This window comes from Clupea harengus, chromosome 23, assembly GCF_900700415.2.
Source record: "Clupea harengus chromosome 23, Ch_v2.0.2, whole genome shotgun sequence".
In the NCBI taxonomy this organism is placed as follows: Eukaryota; Metazoa; Chordata; class Actinopteri; order Clupeiformes; family Clupeidae; genus Clupea; species Clupea harengus.
In genome coordinates this window covers 13,231,386-13,255,893 of record NC_045174.1, presented here as the reverse complement: position 1 = coordinate 13,255,893, position 24,508 = coordinate 13,231,386, and the positions used below count along the sequence as shown (strand labels likewise).

The 24,508-nt window shown below is 42.6% G+C and overlaps 4 protein-coding genes across 7 annotated transcripts in view; 1 reads left to right on the top strand and 3 right to left on the bottom strand.

Annotated features, from left to right (window-relative positions):
* Nucleotides 1–9,100, bottom strand: part of LOC105892712 (transmembrane protease serine 9-like) — a 10,124-nt gene extending 1,024 nt beyond the window's left edge. The window contains exons 1-11 of the mRNA XM_031561563.1: nt 9,097–9,100; nt 4,548–4,710; nt 3,706–3,974; nt 3,141–3,286; nt 2,208–2,502; nt 1,925–2,087; nt 1,450–1,718; nt 1,108–1,253; nt 697–991; nt 415–577; nt 22–208 (exon numbers count right to left, since the gene is read on the bottom strand). Coding sequence (XP_031417423.1) covers nt 22–208; nt 415–577; nt 697–991; nt 1,108–1,253; nt 1,450–1,718; nt 1,925–2,087; nt 2,208–2,502; nt 3,141–3,286; nt 3,706–3,974; nt 4,548–4,710; nt 9,097–9,100 — 2,100 coding nt within the window. The remainder of the gene's footprint in view (nt 1–21; nt 209–414; nt 578–696; nt 992–1,107; nt 1,254–1,449; nt 1,719–1,924; nt 2,088–2,207; nt 2,503–3,140; nt 3,287–3,705; nt 3,975–4,547; nt 4,711–9,096) is intronic.
* A 2,154-nt stretch (nt 9,101–11,254) lies between these two features.
* Nucleotides 11,255–12,576, bottom strand: vkorc1 (vitamin K epoxide reductase complex, subunit 1). Its single transcript, XM_012819022.3, has 3 exons — nt 12,147–12,576; nt 11,699–11,808; nt 11,255–11,588 (listed from the first exon to the last, which is right to left on the bottom strand). Exons 1-3 carry the CDS (start codon nt 12,335–12,337, stop codon nt 11,371–11,373), a joined length of 519 nt encoding a protein of 172 aa, XP_012674476.1. The 5' UTR covers nt 12,338–12,576; the 3' UTR covers nt 11,255–11,370.
* A 922-nt stretch (nt 12,577–13,498) lies between these two features.
* Nucleotides 13,499–19,635, top strand: mapk7 (mitogen-activated protein kinase 7). 4 transcript variants are annotated; one of them, XM_031561143.2, is made up of 8 exons: nt 13,588–13,627; nt 14,092–14,242; nt 14,638–14,965; nt 15,137–15,302; nt 15,734–17,193; nt 17,289–18,511; nt 18,963–19,096; nt 19,262–19,635. In XM_031561143.2, the coding sequence occupies exons 3-8, from the start codon at nt 14,650–14,652 to the stop codon at nt 19,413–19,415; spliced, it is 3,453 nt and encodes a 1,150-aa protein (XP_031417003.1). In that variant the 5' UTR covers nt 13,588–13,627; nt 14,092–14,242; nt 14,638–14,649; the 3' UTR covers nt 19,416–19,635. The 4 variants fall into 4 exon arrangements, with proteins under 4 accessions (XP_031417002.1, XP_031417003.1, XP_031417004.1 ...); XM_031561142.1 differs by lacking the exon at nt 14,092–14,242 and having other exon boundaries at nt 13,499–13,627; XM_031561144.1 differs by lacking the exons at nt 13,588–13,627; nt 14,092–14,242 and adding an exon at nt 14,249–14,415.
* Nucleotides 19,636–19,812: 177 nt separating this feature from the next.
* On the bottom strand, nt 19,813–23,703 carry zgc:92313 (uncharacterized protein LOC436869 homolog). The gene is made up of 7 exons (XM_012819021.3): nt 23,338–23,703; nt 22,921–22,944; nt 22,732–22,817; nt 21,681–21,757; nt 21,099–21,370; nt 20,789–20,949; nt 19,813–20,565 (listed from the first exon to the last, which is right to left on the bottom strand). The coding sequence occupies exons 1-7, from the start codon at nt 23,378–23,380 to the stop codon at nt 20,308–20,310; spliced, it is 921 nt and encodes a 306-aa protein (XP_012674475.1). The 5' UTR covers nt 23,381–23,703; the 3' UTR covers nt 19,813–20,307.
* Between the last annotated feature and the right edge of the window lie 805 nt (nt 23,704–24,508).

Here is a 24,508-nt window from a genome sequence, read left to right as displayed (position 1 = left end):
GCCACTGGCTGCCAGACAAACCGGTCTGATGAAGTTACTAAACTGAACGGGAGAACTGAGTCTCAGCATAGCAATGTCGTTGTCACTGGTGTCGCTGTCGTAATTGGGATGCAAGACGATTCTGTCCACGCTTCTGGACACTTCGTTGGGATTGCTGCTCTGCTGGGTCTGCCGACCCAAGTACACAGTCAGCCCGCTTGGATTGGTGCTGAAAAAGACATTGGTTTTAGACAGAACAAACAGCCCCAATGCATGGTGATGTTTCTTCTGACCGATGGATATTCAGGTTTAAAACAACAACCGAATCAGCATGAATTGATGAGTGCCGTAAACGACCTATAACGTTCTTTTTGGTAAATCAGCACCAAACCTAGTTCTTACAGCATCCGTTCCTTGGGCCCAACCCCTACTGACCTTGAAAAGCAGTGAGCAGCAGATACAACCCACTCCTTGTTGATCAGTGAACCTCCACAGAAATGGCTTCCAAACATCTGCAGACTAGCCTGCCAGGGCCAGCTGCCTGCAGGGGCATCTTGTCCTCCAACTATCCTGGGGTTGAGCGGAGTTGTGCCGCAAACTGACAAAAAACAACAACACGCCTGAGATACTATGAGAGGCAACCCAGCATCAAAAAGAAAAGTGGCATTTCCTGAAGGATGAGATGGCCAACAACAGGTCCATTAGAATTCCACTCACCATCAGCTGAAAGACTCTCAGTTAAAGCTGGGGTTGTCACATCCGGGGAGGGTGTGGGCGGGGGTTGAGGTCCAGGGCAGGAGTGGCTACTGTCACCATCGGCTCCACGGGAGGAGAATGTGACAAAGCCTGGTGGGTCACTCTGGATCTGGAAGCCGATCCAGGACTGGTAGCGGGACACCCTTGAATAAACACCAGGGAGTTCAGGTCGAGCACAGCCAAACCCAAAGCTGACGACCCCAGACTGGACCCAAACCGTTTGCTGCTTGTTCACCATTGGACCTCCTGAGTCACCCTACAAACACATTATTGTAAGAAACGTTATCATACATTGCTTGGTCTGAAGTAGATTGGCACAATCCATGTCTACAGTCTCATGAGAGCTGAATATGCACCAAACTATTACAATACCTGACATGAGTCTTTTCCTCCAGCGAGTAGACCAGCACAGATCATGTTCTCTGTGATCGTTCCAACTCCGTTCAGGCTGTTGCACTTTGTATTACCCACCACTGGAACCTCCACTTCCTGTAGGGTCTCGGGGAATGGGAGAGCAACTGAAGAGGAAGAGGAGACTGAGCTAAAAAAGATTGTTCATCAAATACTAAGCTGGACACAAATTCACACGTGAAGGAACTTTTTGAATGTGTTTGATTGCTTAAACTTTTTTTGCTGTTCTTTAAGATATCCCAGCTGTAGCATCCAAATATTTGTGGACATCAAATTGTCCTACACGCTATTGACTTGACTTACCACCTTCTCCAATGTTGCCCCATCCAGTTACCCAGCTGTCTGTGCCACTTTTGAACACACTGCCACTGGCTGCCAGACAAACTGGTCTGATGAAGTTAGTAAACTGAACGGGAGAACTGAGTCTTAGCATAGCAATGTCGTTGTCACTGGTGCGACTGTTGTAATTGGGATGCAAGACGATTCTGTCCACTGTTCTGGACACTTCGTTGGGATTGCTGCCCTGCTGGGTCTGCCGACCCAAGTACACAGTCAGCCCGTTTGGATTGGTGCTGAAAAAGACATTGGTTTTAGTCAGAACAAACAGCCCAAATGCATGGTGATGTTTCTTCTGAACGATGGATATCCAGGTTTAAAACAACAACCGAATCAACATGAATTGATGAGTGGCGTATACGACCTATAACATTCTTTTTCGTAAATTAGCACCAAACCTAGTTCTTACAGCATCCGTTCCTTGGGCCAAACCCCTACTGACCTTGAAAAGCAGTGAGCAGCAGATACAACCCACTCCTTGTTGATCAGTGAACCTCCACAGAAATGGCTTCCAAACCTCTGCAGACTAGCCTGCCAGGGCCAGCTGCCTGCAGGGGCATCTTGTCCTCCAACTATCCTGGGGTTGAGTGGAGTTGTGCCGCAAACTGTCAAAAAACAACAACACGCCTGAGATACTATGAGAGGCAACCCAGCATCAATAAAGAAAAGTGGCATTTCCTGAAGGATGAGACGGCCAACAACAGGTCCATTGGAATTCCACTCACCATCAGCTGAAAGACTGTCAGTGGGAGCTGGGGTTGTCACATCCGGGGAGGGTGGGGGTGGGGGCGGAAGTCCAGAGCAGGAGTGGCTACTGTCACCATCGGCTCCAGGGGAGGAGAATGTGACAAAGCCTGGTGGTTCACGCTTAACGCGTTTTCTAATCCAGGACTGGTAACGCGATACCCTTGTGTAGACACCAGGGAGTTCGGGTCGAGCACAGCCATAGCCAAAGCTAACAATTCCAGATTGGACCCACACAGTGTTCTGCTTGTTCACCATTGGACCTCCTGAATCTCCCTGGACACATAGTTGTTTTGGATATCACTTAATATCATGACCAGTGTAAGTGTTTATCCCAACTGCCCTTCCAGTTATCCCAACTGCTTGAATAATCATTGACCTATCACTTCATTATAAAACTTACGAGCAATCTTTTACAGCTTTTTTATTTATTTAATTTTTCATCACTTCTATACTTCTCCTCATCTTTCTGTTGATATCCGATATTTACTACCATCACTTGTGCATACACCTGCACTTTATATATACTTACTGTATATCATAGCTGCACTACCTACTTCTATTGCTGCTAGTCTTACCACTGGTATACTATCTGTTCATACTCCGTATATTTCCTTAATTCATACTGTATATATATTATTTATTTACATATTACCACTATACATATGCACATACCCACTTTACCGCTTTTTTGCACTTCTGGTTAGATGCTAAACTGCATTTCGTTGTCTCAGTACTTGTACTCTGTGCAATGACCATAAAATGTAATCTAATCTAATCTTATCTAAAAAATGTCCACAGGCGTTTTAGGAACTCAATCAACAGCCATAGTCATATTAATTTATTTTACCACTGTTTCCAGTTAGTAAACGTGACATTTAAATCATTGTCATAAGAATCAACATTTATTTCACCTGACATGAGTCTTTTCCTCCAGCGAGTAGACCAGCACAGATCATGTTCACTGTGATCGTTCCAGCTCCGTTCAGGCAGTTGCACTGTCTATTACCCACCACTGGAACCTCCACTTCCTGAAGCATCTGTGGGAATGGGAGGGAAACTAGTGCAGAGGGAGTAAAAAAACATTATAAAATGACTCATAACATCTGTTTCTTCAGTACAGTTACAACTAGCATCCATTCTATATATTATACAGTACTATAGCTGCAAATCAGAACTTAAGGCAACCAATCATTAGAAATGCTTCTTACACATATTATTTTACAAACAATACTGCTTCATTTCAGCAAAGATTTAGTTTTTTATAGTTTTTTTTTACCACAAATTCCTGAGAGCATTGTAAATAGTGTTGTTGTTGTTTTTATTGTTATCATTGTTTATATATTATATAATACCTTCCACTTAAATCCTGATAAGTTAAAAAAAAAAATGTTGAGTTGATCTGCTTCATAAACTTTGTGCGTAGCTACATTAAACATCTGATTATTTATTACACCACTGTTTGGTGAACTGACTCACCTCCCTCTTCAATGTCGCCCCATCCAGTGACCCAGCTGTCCACGCCACTATGGAAATCACTATCGCTGGCTGCCAGACAGACGGGCCTGATGAAGTCGGTGAACTGAACTGAGGTTCTGAGTCTCAGCAGAGCAATGTCGTTGTTGTTCGTTCTTCGATTATATCGAGGGTGCAGGATCACTCTAGCCACTCTTCTGGCCACCTCATTAGGGTTCCTGATCCGCTGGGCTTGACGGCCAAGGTAGACTATCAGTCCTCTAGGTCTCGTGCTTAAAACATGAGGGTAACAGAGTTAAGGTGTCAAGGGGAATTCACAAAACAGTAATGGCATATTACAAATCTGGATCAAAAAGTGAACATAGATCTGGGGTAGTTAACATTGACACATCGTATTGGGTTAATAAAATACAACCTTTATACAAAGGAAGGTCAAATATCTGTCTGTTCTTATACTAGCTTGCAGAAAGCTGTATATTTAACTACTTGTTATATACACATATACAGTATATCAGGTCAGAAAACAGGAGAAAAAAACAAGTCAGAAACACTTAGATGCCCCACCCCAAAAAAACCTCCATGAACATGAAGAGTCTATTATGTCATTAACACTCACCTGACCTGTTTGCTGCAGTTTTCTGACAGCGAACACAATGAGTTAAACTTATGCACTCCTGTGCCCAGTGTGAGCAGTTTCCCGTTTAAAATCTCAACACTTTGAATGTAATACCTTCTAAGTGAATTTCATTTTCATTTAATTCTTTTCTCTTTTTGTTTTGCCATGACCATTCATCACACATTTGTCATTGATACCTTTAATAATAAAAATATTGTGATTTCTATACCTTGAAAAACAATGGGCAGCCGTCAAGATCCAGTCTTTGTTAATGAGAGACCCTCCACAGAAATGTCTCCTAAATCTGTGCAGACTGGCCTGCCAGGGCCAGTTTCCTGTAGGTGCATCCTGTCCTCCAACGATCCTGGTGCTGACTGCAGGTTGGCCACACACTGAGCAATGGGAAAACGTAAAGTTTAAACGCACAACATATGCGGAGCAGGAGCAGGAACATAAATGTCCCAAATTGTGTGTGATGCAAAGTTTTGGTTGCATTTGGAAATGAGGTAATGCATTGCAAAGGATAGTTGTTAAGCCTTTGCAAGATAAATGCCAGATAGCCCGTAGGCAAGCTTGGCAGGTGACCGCTTGGGGATGCAGGAGCAGTATTATTGTGAGACGGACGGACATTTCGATGTAGAGGGTCCGTGACCGCATTTGTGTGACGGGGTTTGTATCCAGCGAGGATGGTGTACAATAGTACGGTGTTAGTTGGTCCTGCGTTTGTATATGTTCTCTTGAAATACTTTTGCTATTATACTGTTATCTGTTCTTCCTTGTATAATTGCTGTGGTGAGTAATTGTCCAAAATAGGCTGAATGAAGTATACACTTACAAAACGTTTTGTTCCACCGCGAGAACTTCGGGAGACAGGGTGTTAATAAAATATGTAACAACATTTACAAATACGAGGTGTGGCTTTAACATAATGAGACTAATGCTGTTATTCAGCTGTAATTAGAACAACTCGTTATTCTTGTATATTTGTAATAGAAACAGTGTCATTATTTACTAACCACACGTCGTACACTCGAACGACAAGTTGTCATGACGTTTCCACACAAGTAGCCTACCGTCACAACGTACAAAGTCTACAGCTTGACAAGAATCGAGTGGCTGTCGTGAGTTTCTAGTAGGACACTATTATACATAGGATTTAGGCTAATTAACCTTAACTTTCCTATTGTCATTTTAACGTATCTTAAGACAGCTATATTTAACATGAGGTTTATAATGAAATATAACAAAAATAAATAGTCAGGAAAATAACTTACCATCTAACTGGCTGTATGATCCTAGGGAATGAAAGATTGGTAATGTTATGTAGTGTGTGACTCAAGATCATCATGTTAGTGTCATTACTGCATGACTAATTTATGTCACAGTATTTCGGGTCTTGTGCACTACTCCTTAAACCTCAGGAATATCACAAAATGAACAGCTGGATTCAGTGACAACTAAAGGGCTACATTTAAGGTCACACTAATGCTGCAATTTTCACACGTGAACGCCCCTCATTCCTTGTTGGTTGTCCCTATCAAAGGAACTTCAGAACTGATGAATATTTTTCATTATTATTGTTAAATAGAAAATTGGTAAAGTTTTATCTTAAAGTCATTGTAACCAACACTAGAAAGATTAGACAAGTTAGTCACAGTGTTTGCATTGTTACCTAACAAGAGTGAAACATTCAAACAAGTCTACGTGATAACTTCCACATGTATTCAAGACACATAGAAACTTACCCCGGACCAAAAAACTTGCAATCATAAGCAAACAAAAACCACCCGATGAAGCCATTATACTTCATCTGTAGCTCAAAACATCTTCTCTTTCTTTATATATACGTGAACTTGCTTTGTCACGTCAACCCCTCCTCTAAAACCAGTCCGTCACACAGTCTCTCATCATCCCTCCTTTCCATTCTTCTCTGACCTCAGTATATACCTTTTATTTTCTTGGGCACTTCCTTGTTACCCTCCACTGATCCATTTATTTTGTGGTGGCACTAGCAAATACGTTTCTTACTACATGATATTGAATCAGGCACTCAGATTCAGGCTCTTCTGTTCTGAGACTCATGTCCCTGATTGCACGTCTACATTAGGGTTCTCAGCCAGTCTCTATGGGTACAGCTTTATGTCTTATGTTCTTATGCAATAGCTCACATAAAGGATATAGACTGATATAGACTGCTCATATTGTGTCTGTGTTTGTGTGTGAATGGGGGGTGAATCCTTTTTCTGTTTTTAAGTATTTTTAGCTCAGTGTTATTCTCAAAACCGTCAGTCTAAACAGTAAAGGACTTTGACACATTTAGTGTCTTGTATGGACATGTTCAAAATGTACCCACAGATTTTCAATCCTGTTTAAGATTTAGGACTGCAGGATATCCAGTGGTAAATGTCTGCTTTGAATGTAGTACTTCATAGTTCAATTTGAGATATGCTTTGAATCATTGTCCTGTAGAAAATGTCTTGTAGGCTTCAGTTTGTTGACAGGCTTCATGAAATTGCATCCTGAATTTGCTGATATTGAGTGGACTATATTTGCCCTTTGTTAATACAATGTTTCATGTGCCACAAGAAAATCCCAACAGACTAGACTCACCCACATGTTGTCACCCACAGTTGTCAATGGGTTCTTTTCATTAAATGCGGCCTTTTCCCCCTCCAGACAGCCCTTTGGTGGTAATGGAAAAACAACACCATTTTAACTTCTACTGTACACAGAATTTCTGTCCAAAGTGACTGGCTCAGATGTTGCCCTGCATAGGCCTACTAAGGCCCTGGTCGAAGGACTACTAAGGCCTTGATCGAAGGTCTACCAAGGCCTTGATCGAAAGCCTACTAAGGCCCTGATCGAAGGCCTACGTAGATGTACATTAAGGAATAGTGTGCTCATGCTACAAAATTGCGAAAGCAGTTGCTAGGCTAGAGGTGATCTATTCAACGGTAATTATAGAGGTGTTCTGTTGGAGAAGGCAAATGGAAATATGGACGAGACAGCTAGAAAAAAAGTGAAGATTAGTGCTGTGTGGAGATCGATTTTAAAACTTGAAGACATTTACTTGACGAAACACAATGCTCATATCTAGTACAGTAAATGTTATCCATCCTCTTATAGCAGGGGCTTTGGCTCCTGATTAAATATCTTTGTTTATTTGTAGCCTACTTCTATCAAGTGAGCAATAGCTAGAGGACCCTCTGACTTTTGACAGGCGGTGGACTACCTCTGAATAATTATGAGTCTCTGGCATTTCCAACAGGTTCATTTTCGTGGAGATAATCCGCTTTAGACGTCTCCACTGGTTTCTCTGAGGTATCCGTGCAATAACTAGCTATAACAATAGATGTTTTTTAACATTCCCATGGTTTGTTTTAAATAATGCTTGCAATTATTACTTAGAAATTATGTTCATGTTTGATCAGAAAGTTTCGACAGGGCAAATTAAATAAACGTGTTTGACGAGGCAGATTGAAAAGTCAGAATAAAGTTGACCATTTCGGTGGGCAGATCAGAAATTTGGGTGGGCATTGCCCACCCCTGCCCACTTCTAGATTCGGCCTTAAGACAGGAGCCATCTCAGTCAATGTGGTTTAATGCCAAACCACTGGATGACTGCTATGGATTTCCCCAGGGATTGCCTGTCCACTATTAGGCTATATGATCCACCACTGAGAGACATGCTCATGTAATGTTAAGGTATATCATGTGAAAAAAATAAGGGCCACAACTGGTCTTCTGTACACATTTCCACAGCCAGAAACGAAGGAATGCTCATAATCATCATCTCATTTGACAAGTTGCATATTTGCGTGGTTGGACCAGTTGTCTTTCAACGATATGGGGGCCCCCGAGCACAAAAAACAATGTTGATTTTATCGGACAAAGCCTCTGAATAAAGGCCACAGATGGGAAATGTCACATCATTGACTGAATTGAGTAATGGTTCAGAACAGACGACTGTTCTCTGAAGGAATTTTGGTTTGTGATGTAAAAAGCATTGTCTATGTACCAGTGCTTTCACCACTGGCCTTAAAAAGACAAGGATGATTAACATGTTAAACCAGGTAGGCCTCATGTTTGGTTACATTTCACAACTTTGATGCCACAGTGGCATTTAAGTTGAACAAATAGACTTTACTATTGTTCAAAATGCACGCGAGGTTGACAGACACGTTGTTCAAAGGGTATTATCCTCACACTGTAAAAAAATCTTCCTGCCTCACAATGTCAAAGTAAGTACTGTTAATCGCAGACTGAAACAAAATGACAAATACGAACTATTAGTGATTCTTTAATACTAATAGCATTTTTTTATTTATCTGTCAAAAACAACCTTGATTTTTCTCTTGACACGAAACTCCCACCACTCTGACAACCAGTGTGTGACATTGATCCAGGTTAATTATTTATCAGTGCCCTTCTTTGTCTATTAAACTTTAATTTGGGTGAGAACACAACTACATGTATTTGAATTATACATCTCTACATTTTCTGCATGTATGTTTGTATGCATATGTGCATATGTTTCTCATTATTAATCATAATTTTGATTTGTTTCCTGTTACATAATTTGTAAGGGCAATTGTTTCCTTCCTCCTGAAGTTTTCTCTTCTGTTGTAGGTTGATTGAAAAGTACAAAAAGTATCACTTTACATTATTTTCTGTTTGTCACAATACACAATGTTATTCAGTCCTCCATTAATTTTCAAGTCTTACCAGCACTTTTCTTTATTGTTCTTCAGATGATTCAGCTGTTTTACATCACTGACCCATCCCTATAATTCCTAAGTAGGTGTAAGTAAACCAACTGCCTGGAAGTCTTCAAATCAGTGATGTATTAGCACCAGTCAGTCTTTAACCATGTAAGAGACTTCTGCAATAGAAAGAATGTACTGTTTATCTTCACGAACAGTAAAGAGAGGCTTGAAAGCGCATGTTACGTATATCAGACGAACAGTAAATAAAATATGAAGCAACCATTCACTGATGAGAAATAATTTTGTTGAAAATAACTCTTTTGAGTTTTGAGTACAGTGAATGATGTAATGTCATATGATGAAATAGCCCAGTAAGTGTCATTCATTTCTCAGGGAAGTACGTGCAATCTATGCCACCGCAACTCTTTTTTTTTTTTTTAGCTATTTGTACTTTTTTTAAGCTTTTTGTACTGTTGTTATGTTACATGTTGTTGTGTTATATGTTGTCCCTTGTCGCACCAACAGGAGCAGCGCTCCAAATTTCATTGTATGCAAATACTATAACAATAAAGGCTTTTCTATTCAATTTCTATTCTAGAAATAAGCTGATGTTGTTTGATATGTTTGTGTCATTAATTAGCTTATATATTGGCTTATATTTGTACCCTTGTGGGTTTTTTTTCATTTCCTTCATGGAAAAGTTACATTATTTGAAATGTATGACACAACTGACACAAGCAGCACTCAGTGGGAGGAGCAGAGTGCTAGAATGGAGTAGGTGGAAGAAGGAGAAGGAAGAGAAGGAGGAGGAAGAGAAGGAAGAGGTAGTGTGGGAATCAGGAATTATTTACATATTCATCTTAATGTTTCATTCACCTTACATACAATATTAGTTGTCAGAACTGCAAAAAAACAAAACGGTTGCATTAGCATGTCTTAACACCTTCCACCAGACCAAGCCACCATAGGAGTGTCCCACACCTTCGATGTGTTGAACACATACAATAAAAGCAATAGATGGTAGAGATGCCTGAGTCTGTGGATGATTCCTGATCTGAGATTTCTTTCGCAGAGAATCTATATTAGTATTGATGGCATTCACTCACTGTACCTTTAAAGGTCAAAATGGATCTTATGGAATAGGGAATATGGATCACATCTATAGTCTTAAAACAACAGGACAGCTACAACTCTGAGTTCAAAAGCCTTTATTTTTAAAAGTAGTAAGTAACCATGTATTCACAGCGGTAAGAGGATGGAAAATAAGGAATAGACAACGCAGCAGTTAGGCAGCTTGAACGACAATGGATAAATCCTAACATTTTGACGAGGACCTTTACGTACCTGTATGATATAGTATTTATTATAATTCACCATTTATATACACTTAAACACTTCTGAGAAAATAACATGGGTTGCATTTTGTATGTCACAGTCAATGGTCAGTACTGATGATGAGATGGAAAAGTTTGAAAATGAAAATGTAGTACTTTGCGGAGACTTTTGTGAAGCTGACACACTACTTGCTCTTGCCTCGTAACGGCAATGGTAAAGTTACATTACAGATGTGGTTAAGCAGGGTATCCAGCTTACGCTTTGTGTTCAGATTTGACGTTTATTCCCATCCCATTCCCAGTCAGGCTCAATACAGTCTAAGATGTGTTTCATAAGTATGAATTAGTAAACAATGACAGAACTCAGGTCAACACTCCTGAACAGATTCAACATTGTCCCATTTCACTCATAAAGCGGTAGTAGTAGGCCTAATAGTAGTGTCAAGCAACCACCTGAAAGGATTTGCACTGTTTCTACTTTCTAGTGGTGTAATTGTTATGAGATGTTTAAGTTTGAATGACTGAGCTTTGCTTAACTGTTTACAGCAACAGCACCCTCTGCTGCTATCCTCATCCACAGCATGTGATCTGTCCAATATGACTTGATAGGGAGTCCATATCTTCCTTCCCTACCCTGTCTATCAAATTAAAGGTTTGAACCGAAATGTTTAAGGATTTCATTTTTTTTTTTAATGTTTTCATTTTCCTTCTAGGAAATCAGAGATGATAAATTACTTCTAAAAGTGAACACAGAGGCTTGACTCCATCTTTATGTAATGTATAAAGCTTCGATTTTTCGGCTCTTATTTTCCCTCTCACTAACTCTCTCTCTCTCTCTCTCTCTCTCTCTCACACACACAGACACACACAGACACACACACACACACACACACACACACACACACACACACACACACACACACACACACACACACACACACACACACACACACACACACACACACAGCACTCATACTAATTTCAGCAACTTCAAGAAAGGGTATTGGGTTTCTCATCCAGTTTTCTCCTTCTCTTTTCCAGCTTCCAATCCATATCTTCGTTTCATGTTGGTGTAAAGTAGAGCGAAGTTGACAACATAAGTTGAAACACAAACCACACAAAAATCTCCTAAAACCAGGACTAGAATACCAGCAAGATACACAGAACCAGCCACGGAAACCCAAGAAGAGATCACAAGGAGGAGCGCTGATCTATTAGACACAAACTGGCCTGCAGGAGAGAAAAAACAAATGTCAAACTTATAATAACTGAAAAAGTATGAGTGTGATGTCGCTGTCTGATATCCAAATGCTCTTCCAGGTGTATAGTGTGCAACTCACCTAAACCCAGCTGCAGTGTGTAGAATAGGATGCCTAACACACTGTTTGGCTGATTCAGTACACTGTCAGCTGGAACAAACAACTGGACCAACCCAAAACCACGTCCCCATCTGCAATATCAAAAATAGCTCAGTTGTTATATGATCCTAAGAAATAACTCCTCAACTGCTATATAGTGTTGAATGTTATGTCCACAATTTATTATAAGTGAATTCCTAACGACTTTTATTTGTGACATTTTTTTTAATCAGGTAAATCTGAGAATCATTTTTGGTATTTATAGGGTTAACATAGCTTTACTCGTGTGTACACCTTCTCTAACAAATGCAAATTGTAACGCATGCGTTCAAGGCCTACATGTTACAGAAGCTCCAACATTTGTTGCAAAAGTCAAGATGAGTTACCGGTAGTTTTAATAATTACGTTTTCCTGAAAACAAGCCAAATACCTGGAAGTAAAGACTTTGGAGCAGCTAACGGAATCCGCGAGGTCACACATTGCTCTGTACTCCGGGTTGTTCTCTTTTGATAGCTCGACGTGTAGAGCGTACACGGATAAAACGAGTCCTACAAAGCATAGCAGAAAGCGCATTCTTCCTTCCCACGTAGGGACCCCAGATGAGCGTTTTCGCGACGACATAATCAGATTAAGTAGCCCACCGTTTGCGTTACAGGTAGCTTCCCTCTGTCATTCAGCGTCCAGTACTCTAAATATTTATTTTCCCAACCTGCATGTGTTTGGAAAAAAGTTATGTCATCAATACTTCCTTCTCCGGCAAAGATGTCCTTTCCTAAACTTGCCTGGAACTTTTAAATGTAGAATTGAACTACTTAACAGTGCAACGTGTAAGAAAACAGCCCAGTGCTCTGATTGGATGCTGACAGCAAACTGAAGTGTTTGATTGGTCGGATTGTGCAGATGTTGCACTGCACCACGTCGACGCACTGTCTCAAAATTTAGAGAGTAGGCTACTGTGTCAAGTCTGTCGTGTTGCCATCCCAGTTTTGAGTTAAGTGTGAGACTATTTGAGACCCGGCATGTATGTTGTTTTAAATGTCCATATTTTGTCTTTCCATGACAATATATTAGGCTGCCTTTTTGTGATTTAGGATAAATATCGTTTAAAACTTGAAACTAGTTCAAATCAAATGGGATTGCATTAAATATTACAATTATTGAAAAATCCTGTTAACTTGTTAACTGTCACCTATTTTAACATTTCCCCCCTTTCATGCAAATGCCTTGGTTTAAAAAAAAAAATGGCAACTCTGTTTGTTCAAAGTACCGTGAAATTCAGCAGTGGGCTCGTGTTACATATTTCAGGTGGGCAGTGTCATTTTAAATGGAATAACACTGGAATGGAAGATCTCATATCTATGGTCTTTGAATGAGATGTGAGCCTATGGTAAAATGAATCACGTAGGCGGAGTTTGCATTACACATCCTGGCCACAAAAGGTCATTCAGCACATGAAAAAAAAACATTCTCACATGTGTTTAGGTCTAAAGGTAAACAATGAAATCTGTGTAATGATACAATTATTTTCCTGCATTGAAAGTTGTCTTAAAATCTTATAAAATATTAAGTCACTGGCAATTCAGCCTGATGTAATGTTAGCTTATGAATGTCGGCATTGTCAATTAGGTGTTAACGCAATGTTGTTTGTTGGTAACCCGCACACCGCTCCGGTAAATCGGCACCGCCCAAGTACTGAGCCTACTATTTATCCAAATAGGACCGCCCATTGTACCAGCTTTCACATTCTATTGGATAGTTGCGTCAAAGAAGACAATCTACTGGAGGCGACATTGCCACTCAAAGTAGACGGAAATCTATGAGGAAGTAAAACATCGTTGATAGATAGCGAAACCTCGACATGCTGGGACCGGATAGATGAGACGGACCGCTGTCTCTGTTAATAATAATAAGGTAATTATGTTTTAGTGCGCTTGTCAGAAATTAGACCTATAGATGAGAATAGATTTGATTATAGCTTCACAGCTTGCTACAATATGACGAGGGCGAGACAATGCAGTCTACAGGCGCACACGCCTTTGCGTAAAAAGAGGCGTTGTAATCTTCTCTGGCCATAGACTTTAGGTTCCTAGTTCAGTTAAAACAACAAGGTTAGTTACGTTTATACGAGTTATGTGTTTCACATATGACTACTTATGATGTATGGCTGGCTAGTCCACAACATTCAGGGCCTTGCTTGTTTCATATCGCTGTCGCTGTTTGCTTTGTCGGGCAGATTTGCCTCTATTCACTTTAAGAAATTGTAGCCTTTTTTGTCGTAGAATTGGTCCCGACACATTTAATTTCATTGTCTATATTACGGGTTTTCTTAAAGGCGGCCTGCTCTGCGATAGCTTAGCCTATTTTGCATCTTTCAGAATTCATGGGTGAAGGTGTGTAAACTGAAATGTTTACTACTGTGGCATAGTTGAGGTGTATCCCCATTAGTGACGTACCATGCGTCTCTCTACATGGTGACGTGAAGGAGGGAGACCCGCTAATTAGTTCACCTGGATATAGCCCCGTCAGGTAAGCTATCGGTAGAGCTGCCTTTTGTCTTTTGTGTGCTCGAGTCCCTTGCCATCGACATCCAGCTGAGTGATTTGTTTGTTGTGGTGGAGGAGATCCAAGCTTACACAGAGTGCCGTGGTGTTTTGCCTTGGAGTCGTGTTGGGTGACGTAGTGGAGAAGCTGGGCATCGTGTACGCCACTGTTTGTATGCCGCATTTTGCTTTGTACTGTTTGTGTCTCGCATATTGTTTTGTACTGTTGGTGAGCCGACGTGTCTCTGAATAGTTTATTTATGTAAATTAAAGATCGTATGTTTCCTATACTTAAACACAAGTCTTTGGCTATCAATTCATATCGACCTCACACTACCGAGGCTTATAATCAGATGCCTCTCGATTTTCCTCTGAATGCAGATTTCCATAAAGATGTCCAAGGAGATCGAGAGAGGAGATCTTGCAGATGCAGCTACCATGGCAACTCAAAACGCAGTGGTTGACAGTAGCAGGGGTGAGAGCAACAGTAATGAGGGTCGTCATCCAGAAGTAGCTGATCCGCATCCTCCACCCAATAGCGATGTTTGTGACGCCACTGATGCCAACACAGTCGCTGCCAAGAACTTGGATATACTCAAAGCCCACTCCCTAGATGTTATCTTCGAGGTTGGCGAGGAGTATGACATCATCGAGACCATTGGAACAGGGGCTTATGGTGTAGTATCCTCTGCCAGGAGACGGGACAATGGTAAGAGTCTCCTTTATTATTGTAAAAGAAAATGTGTAAACCTGTGACTGGAAGTGTTGAAATGTTTTAAAAGAAATGTTTAACATTTATCATAATCATAATGCCTTGAATCTCATTGAAACACTTTACATGTGATTGTGCTCCATACTAAGGCGTCATTTTATTATGCAGGTGAGCCAGTTGCCATCAAGAAGATCCCAAATGCTTTTGAGGTGGTTACCAATGCCAAGCGCACACTGAGAGAGCTCAAGATTCTGAAACATTTTAAGCATGACAACATCATTGCAATTAAAGACATTCTACAGCCTGGTGTCCCACAATCAGCCTTCAAGTCTGTGTACGTTTACTGGATACAGGTCTTTACAACCTGTGTAGTCAAATTCTGCTAATGTGATGCAGTTGTCTATTGTTATTCCCCTTTCTGTAATAAACCCTGTCTATGTTCAGATGTTAATCCCCCTCTTTTATGATGGCACAGTCCTCCATGTTAATGGTTTCAGCTTTATTTTGTAGAATCGATAATTTGCAATGCTTTTCTGTTCAGTGTTAGTGTTTCTTGGTTAAGTATTATCTATGCATTTGTAAACATACAGAATGATAGAAACTAGTGGCAAAGAGAGATGCGTGACAAATGACAGAAGAAAAAAATATATATAAGTATAGCTTACTCATTATTTTTGGTTAATTTATAATGCTTCAATGCTGGTCTTGTATTTCTGCTCTTTGTTAGTTGTTGGTCTGTTTATTCATACTCATCTCTCTTTTCAGTTATGTGGTGCTTGACCTGATGGAGAGCGACCTCCATCAGATCATCTACTCACGGCAGCCACTGACACCAGAGCACACGCGCTACTTCCTGTACCAGCTGCTGCGTGGCCTCAAGTATGTGCACTCGGCCAATGTCATCCACCGCGACCTGAAGCCGTCCAACCTGCTGGTGAACGAGAACTGCGAGTTGAAAATCGGCGACTTTGGCATGGCTCGGGGCCTCAGCACAGTCCACACCGAGGAGTCGCGCTCCTTCATGACCGAGTACGTCGCCACGAGGTGGTACAGGGCACCAGAGCTGATGCTGTCGCTGCACCACTACAGCCTGGCCATCGACGTGTGGTCAGTGGGCTGCATCTTTGCGGAGATGCTTGGACGCCGGCAGCTGTTTCCTGGTAAGCACTATGTTCACCAGCTGCAGCTGATTCTGGCTGTGCTGGGCAAGCCGCCCGAGGGTTTGGTTGGCATGATTGGTGCGGAAAGGGTACGAGCGTACGTGAAGAGCCTTCCCTCTCATAACCCTGTGCCCCTCAGCAAGCTATATCCGCAGGCCGAACCTACCGCACTGGACCTGCTGGGCGCCATGTTGCGCTTTGATCCGAGAGAGAGAATGAGTGTTTGCCAGGCGCTCGAGCACCCATACCTCGGCAAATATCACGACACTGACGACGAACCCATCTGCGTGCCTGCCTTTGACTTTGAGTTTGACCGGCAGCCTATGGGTCGGGAACAGATCAAGGAGGCCATTCTTGTCGAGATCCAGCATTTCCATGTGACCAAACAAGCCAGTAAACCACGGATCCAGTTCCGACCCCTCCAGAGCCAGGGCTCTAGCTCTAGCAACTCACCAACTGCTAGCGATGCTAACAGCACATTAGCAGACCCAATGCATCCCCCCCAGCCAGCAGATACAAACACTAACCAGCGTGGTGACACTTGCAGAACAACTGTTGACGCCACTCAGCCTTTTAGCAACCAAATACCTCCATTTTGTAAGCAGTCTGTTCACCCGACCAACTCACTACCACTACTGAACCAGCCAGAAAGGTGTCAGGATGTGGACATGCCGAGTGCCAGTTCCGACAGTGGCCAGGCGGACATCATTGATTTGACCACCCCCACGTCCTCCAAGGGTACTCCACCAACTGAACCAATGAGGGAGTGCCCGAAGACACAAGAGTCTGCCCCCTGCAATCACACGTCTCAGACACAGACTACCCAGAACCACCCTCTGTCTCAGCCTCAGGCTACCTCTACTCTTCCACCTTCTTTTCCGAGTACTGTTCCCTCGCTATCTCTGTCGAATTCCCAAGTCCAGTCTCTTTCCCAGTCCCTGTCTCGCTCTCTTGGAAAGGGTGTCAGAGGGGCAGCAGGCACAGGAGAGACCACACGAAAAGAGGGAGCAATCTCAGATGACACCAAAGCAGCCTTGAAGGCAGCCCTCAGACAGAGAGCCAGGGGTAAGACTGCACCGCACTGCTCGTAATGGTTCATACTATGGTAAGGGTTTCAAAGTATTCCTTTTGCATTAATATCTTGTCATCCTCTTTCTCAGATGGGGGATCTGCCGTGCTGAACACAGAGGTGGGAGGAGGTGGAGGTGGGGGAGGAGTCAATTTGTCATCGTCCTCCACCCTTCCGCCAGATATGAGGAGACCTATCACAGCCCAGGAGAGGCAGAGAGAACGGGAGGAAAAGAGGAGAAAGAGGCAAGAGAGAGCGCGGGAACGAGAGAGGAAGATGAAGGAGAAGGAGAAAAAGGAGGGCAAGAGGGGTGCTTGTTTGGGAGGGGTTTTGCTGAGTGACAATGACAAGAGTCTATTGGAGCGCTGGAAACGCATGAGCGACAGCCGCGTTGACAAACACCAGTCCCCGGAAAGCAACGGTACAAAAATCTCTGACAGCAGGGTATCGTGCTGTCACAGCCAGTCTGCGGCAAGCAAGACCATTCAAAAGTCAAACATGGAGGCAGCTGAGCCTCAGCCCACAAAACAGCACATCGAGTTGCCAATCTTCAAACCTTCATCTCAACTTGTCCCCCCTGTGGGACAGTGCGTACCCTCTGGAATGTTCCAGTTGCCTGCTGCTCAGACTGTCCTTCCTTTCGCTCTAGGCAAACCACAGGATAGCGATATGGGGCTGGTGGCTCTTGGAGGCGGAGGGGGTCTAAGTGTTGTAGGGGCAGGTGGCCTTGGAGTAGTGGGTGCCGCCTGCCCCCTGCCCAAAAACAATTTGTTGAAAGTCCCGCCGCAGCCTTCGAGCCGGTTTGTGGGTACGTCAGTGTTCAACTCACTGGAGAGCTGGACAGGGACACCGGCAGGGATGGCTACACCTCAGCAGTTGCCACAGCAACAACATCCCCCGCCTCAGCCACAGATCCCATCCCAGCCGCAACAGATCAGGCAGCCCCCCCAGGTGTCGCCCCTCGCCCCACAGAAAAACTTCTCCCAGTCGCTACCCCACACACAGCCTCAAGCCCACCTCCAGACGCCACTCAACGCTTTTGTTAACCCCAACCCCCTGACCCACAACGGCACTGGCAGAGTGGGTCTCCCAAACTCCAACACCCCCCTGCCCAGCCTCGACCCAGTGCCCGTGGACAAGCTCTGCCCCACTCTGCCTGAACAGCCAGCAGTTCTCCACACTCAGAACCCTTCCCAGGGACCCCCGGCAGACCTCACTCAGGCTGGCCTTGGCCACACAGACTCCAGGCCACCAGGAGGCACCAGTGGGGCCCCAGACATCCACACCGTCACACTACAGCTCTCAAAATCACAGGTTAGTATTTCAGAGGTAATTTTCTGAATCTGCAAATGTTTGGATATTTTTGGTATTTCAGATGTTTTTTTCTATTCCTTCTTTTTTTTCCCTACACAAGTCTATGCTTTGTCCAAATTTCAAGTGGTACTTGAAGGTCACTCAGAGAGGGCAGACCTCTGCCAAGGCCAACATCTTGCAATGATAACAAAGCAAAAAATAATGACTCAGCTTGTTTTCTCGCAAATGTCAAATTGGTTCACTGTTTTTACAGCTTCATTAATCACATTTCTTTGGTCATCAACTTGTTAGACTCTATTAGTCAAACTCCATTCCATATATTGAACTGTGTTTACAGCAGCTTCATATCACCTACTCACTTATTCTTATCTCTTGGCTGTTTGTTGTTGTTTTTTATTTGTTAGCAGTACTCGATTTGCTCTTTTGACAGCTATGTTCTCTCTCATACCAGGTGGAGGATGTGTTGCCTCCAGTGTTCTCCGTGACCCCTAAGGGCAGTGGTGCTGGCTATGGTGTCGGATTTGACCTTGATGACCTTCTGACACAGTCCCTCACCGACCTTCAGCACTCTGACCTCAGGGAAAGGTTTGTGAATAAAGCCAAGAAGCAATGTGTAGTCTTTCGAGAGCAGTAGTTTTGAAAGAGGTTATTCCTAAAAAGTCTGATTCATGCTCTTCTAATTAGGTCACTTTCTTTTGATTATTGAGTTTTCCACACCATCAATGACTTTTCTCTTGTTTCATGTTTCAGTCACAATGACTCTGCCCCTCTCTCTGCATCATTGCTTTCTGACTGGCTTGAAGTACACCGAATGACCCCAGCTGACCTGGAATCACTACAGCAGGAGCTGCAGCTTGGATCTCCCATGATCCTCTCTGACAATTCAACACTTCCTGATTCGTGAATTTCCCGACTTTATTTTTTAGAACAAAAGAAATGAATGAAGAATGAGTAGAGACATGTAGTTCTTACCACAGAATAATTGCTTCATAGATCATCTTTGTACAAGAACTTTGCTTTTTTTTTTTTGTCAAAATAACTGGAATGATTGCTGATACCATTTAGGTGTTTGAGTTTTGCAACAACATTACCAGCAGTGTTTTTAAATAAAGGGCGTAAAGGGATATTTCTGGTTATGTATTATATTACTTTTCTACTTTTTACTTTTCCAAGACCACTTGAAGACATTTGATCAGTGCTGCACTCTAGTGGCCAAGACCATGAAATGACCTTGTTTTTCCCAGAAGGAAAACATTTCTGATAACACGATAATCCATCAAAAAGAGATTGGAGTGGTTAGATAAATTGATACAAATCACATTTTATTTCTGCAACAATCATACATCTAAAACTACGCAAGATCTTTCACATATATACTTTTAAAAATTACAAAAATACTGTATGCCACAATGTGATCAACTGTGCAATGCACTACTTCATGAGGAATGTATAATAATTCATAGTTGGCCTTACATTTATAAAAATACCTGTATGGTCCAGGCTGGGAATACGTGTATAAATTCATGGTATCAACAATGGGTATAGTAACAACATATTGCAAATGATAAGCTAGATAGTTTCAGAGGCCCAATGGCGACATGTTTTGCTGTAGGACAACACCAAAAAAGTACTAAACAGAATGGCCATGTTGGAGCTGGAATAGAGGTCATGTGATCATCAGATAAAAAGAGAGAGAAGGAGTGCTTCACATAGAGTAGGTGATTTCTATGAGAAACCTTGCATAGTAAGAGGTGTGGCAGTTTGTCAGGTATTTGTTTTCCTGTGTGTGGGTGAATCTATCTCAAAACATGCACCACCATGAAGAGGGTGAGAATGGATGCCAGTATGGTGGCTGCGGCCCCCTGGATCCGTCCGGCGCCGCCGTAGAGCCGGAGCTGCGGAATGTTGGCCTTGATGAAGTTGGAAAAGGCAGAGACCTTGGAGTAGACTCCAGGCCGGTTGGTTTGAGCACAGCCCAGCCCGAAACTCACTATCCCAGCTTGAACATAGGTACCGTTTACCATGAGGCAAACAAGGGGTCCTCCAGAGTCACCCTTCAAAGACAGATGCAGACAGGTTTCTGACCATCATTAAATGACTGAATTACTAAGCACTATGAGACACCAGCAGTTGGAGTCACTGCCTAATGGAATACATAATAATAAATATGAATACTTTGCATAATAAATAACATTAATAATACCATTAAACTAAAACAAAACAGCGATACCCCCATCCAATCAACCACAAACATTGAATCAATTTCCTCTCTCCTACCTGACAGGAGTCCTTGCCTCCCTCCTGAAAGCCAGCGCACATCATGTCACTCATGATGTCGACAGGCTCGCTGGGGTTGGTGTTGTACATGGCTTGGCAGGAGGACTGGCTAATGATTGGCACGTTGACCTGCTGCAGAGTGCCCGCTCCTGGCAAAGACACTGTAGATGGGATGAAGGACACAGAAAAAGCATGAGTGAGCAAGAGAGGACCGAAAAAATAAAAAAATAAAAATAAAATCACAGTTTCTGCACTGACTCCTTCACCCCCAAAGCAGTTACACTCCTCTTATTCCCACTCCCCCTCTCACCTCCATCTCTGATATGCCCCCAGCCGGTTGTGGTACACTGCATCCCGCTGGGGAAGAGAGTGTTGGCACCAGGCAGGCAGATGGGCTGGATCCTTTCATCCAACTTGACCTCGCTGTCCAGCTGCACCAGGGCTATATCGTCACCCTCCTGGGGGTCCGAGTATTCAGGCGGGATCACCACACGCCGAATGCGGCGGCTCACCTCAAAGGGGTTCCAGCCATTCAGCTGGTGCCGACCAACATAGATGATGTAGGAGGAGACGTCATATGGACTATGAAGGTGGTAAGAGAGAGGGAAAGAGACAGAGAGACAAACACGTACATACACAGACAGCAAGACATATTTGTCGGAGACCATGTTGTTGATATCAAACAAAACTTCATGCAATACACAAAACCAATGGACCAAAAACGTTGTCATTGCGGTGGGTTAGGAACACTCACAGTTAAGAAAACAGCCAGGGGTAAAACCCCTCAGATACAGATATATGAAAGATATCATGCTACATGCTACATGCCCACCTAAGACCACCAGAACAATCCCCAACAATAACGCATTTGTCGTAGTTCAATAGTTCTTACTTTGGGAAGCAATGGGCAGCGGACAGCACCCAATCCTCTGCAATGAGGGTTCCTCCACAAACATGGCCAGTACTAGTCTGTGGGAGTCAAATCCGATAAACAGTATTAGAACTGATACTGGACATAGTGGAAGCATAGAGTTGCAGTAGTGTAACTTATAAAGAGGAACAGTTCAACCTTTCAGAATCGTAATGACATTCAAATGCCGTGAACGGTTTTAATTATTAAGTTGTGTTTGAGTGTACCATGTCAACCACACTCACATTCAAGTGGCTTTCTAGTAATTAAGTTGCCCAACCCTTTTTGGTACCAGTGGTATCCAGGCTGAAATTCAAGCCTAAACCCTGTGACAAAGCCTTTCACTGAAACAGTTAAACCTCCTGGCGAAACACATTGCCAGGTCAAAATGTGTCTAAACAACAAAGGTCAACCACAGGAGAGCCTACTGCACTTCTATCCCAAGATACCATCCACTGTCGAAAAACAAACACTGCTGAGTAGGTTATTTAATTTAGCAAAAGTTCAACGTTAGTCACTGAAACCGCCAGAACAGACCTATGTATAGTAATATTTCCCTTTTAAAGCTCAGTGGCCCCAATTTGTGAAACTCACCACTGAACTTTTATAAACAAGACTACATGAGGGCTTCTTGTAGACTTTCATCGTAATACACTCAAAACTAATGATCTCTTGACAATGTGTCCAACAGCTTATTCACCATTACTCGTCATGGGTATTCAGGTAGGTTGACATTAGAGTTGACCAATGAAATGTAACGTCCACAAACATGTGATGTCAAAACTATTCTGTGAGTAACCCTTCTTCCAGTGACCATATTCTATATTAAGACCATATTAAGTTTCACAAATTATAATAAATTATACTATTCCGTGGTCATGACCTTAGTCTCTCTCATTTAGCATTCAACATCATGCTACAAAAAGCACCCCCCTAAACATGGTTCAATATTCATACCCTAACCACTGTTCACTGTTGAGAGTACAGTGGGGTATTTTTTTGTTCATTAATTTCAAATGACTTCATCACTTACCTGGATGTCCACCTGCCATGGCCAGGCACCTTCGTCTGCATCATATCCTCCCACAATCCTATTCTGAAGCTGTTGTCGTCCACATTCTGACCAAAAGGAAATACAGACAGGCTTGGTTACTGTGAGCAGAATGCAAATGTCAAAACTGTAAAAGTCCGTCCTTTTAAGCCGGTATGCTACTCTACTTACGTTGAGCCGCACACGTCAAAATACCTGAAAGCGAAAGGGAGAAAAAGAAAAAGAAAAAGGAATTGTGAACGTTATTTTCTTTCCTCTCAACACTTACACCACCAAGGAACTGGACTGGTCAAAACATGATCAAAAACATAGCGGCAATTTGACTGAAGTCCAGACATAAGCCTCTGGCAAAAGTTTATAACTGTATTGTGTGAAAGGAGATATAGTTGGACTTTGATATCACTTGATTGCAGGCCATTCGTTGGATTTCCCGGTATTTCAAATCACAGTAGGCTACACTCGATTTATGAGCAGGCCGTTTTCGCTCGCCACTCACGAATTATATAGCACTGTGCTATTAAGAGCATCGAGTAGCCTAGTTATCACCGAGTAATTAACCTCACAACTTAAGTAAAAAGGTAGGCTTACCTATACTCGAAAGAACAGCACAGCAAAGTCCCAATATCTTCATTGTTACACAAAGCGGCGCAAAACTATTGCGATTACACCCACATCTACATACAAAGCAAAAAAATAAGGTAACGATAATCCAATAGGCTGATAGGAGGACTAGTCCAGTTTCGTCAAACAAAGCCTCTAGAGAAAAATATGTGCCTCTCACGTAGCAAAAGAGTAGGCTGGACCTACTATGAAGTTACATAAAAAAAACAGGAAGCAAGATAACCAAGAAATTAGTAAAAAGGGTCGGAAAACACCTGTGCTGGTTTCGGTCTAGATCGCACTAAGGAGAAGAACAGTTTCGGCGAGTCTACCTGTGTCGACAACCTGACCTATCAGAAGCACCGTTCACATTTTCTCAGGTAATCAACTTCCGCCCATTTTCCAAGATGTCGGCTATGTGGACACCTGTTAGGAGAAGCTACCCGTAGTCTGTAATTGGTCCGTGAAGACGGCTTTTTATGCAGTATGGTACATACAGTACATATTTTATAATATTTGTATAGCCTGTTTAAGTCCCCTGATTAATTAAAATGAGTGAATATTCAGTAGGCCTAAGCCAATTGCCGTTTTAACAGTATGTGTTGAAAATTATGATTGTAAAACAGTGCTGTGGTGGTCATAGAGCAGAATTGCAGCTACAATTGTCATTGGGCCTGTGTGCAGGGATGGGTATCATGTAAGGTCAAGCATCATGAAGGCCAGGGTGCAGGTGCAGGCCAGTGGAAAGTAACAAGCAGTCAGGAGGGGGGTCACTTACTCACACCCACCCACCCACACACATACACACACACATACATACACACATACACTCACACACACACACACACACACACACACACACACACACACACACACACACACACACACACACACACACACACACACACACACACACTCGCACATAAGCACACACACAAGATGATGGCAGTCAAGGTCAGACCAGGCCTCCAAGTGAGTGATACCAAGCAAATTGGCAGGAGGGTCTATCTCCCTCAAAGCAAAAGTTCCCCCGCAACAGGTGAGCAAGAATATTCTGAGTGGCCAAAAGCGTAGATAAAATATGAGGAGATATAAGGGAATATTCTGATTGGATCAGTATAGATGGAGGTTGAAGATCGTGACTTGCAGAAAGTGACGA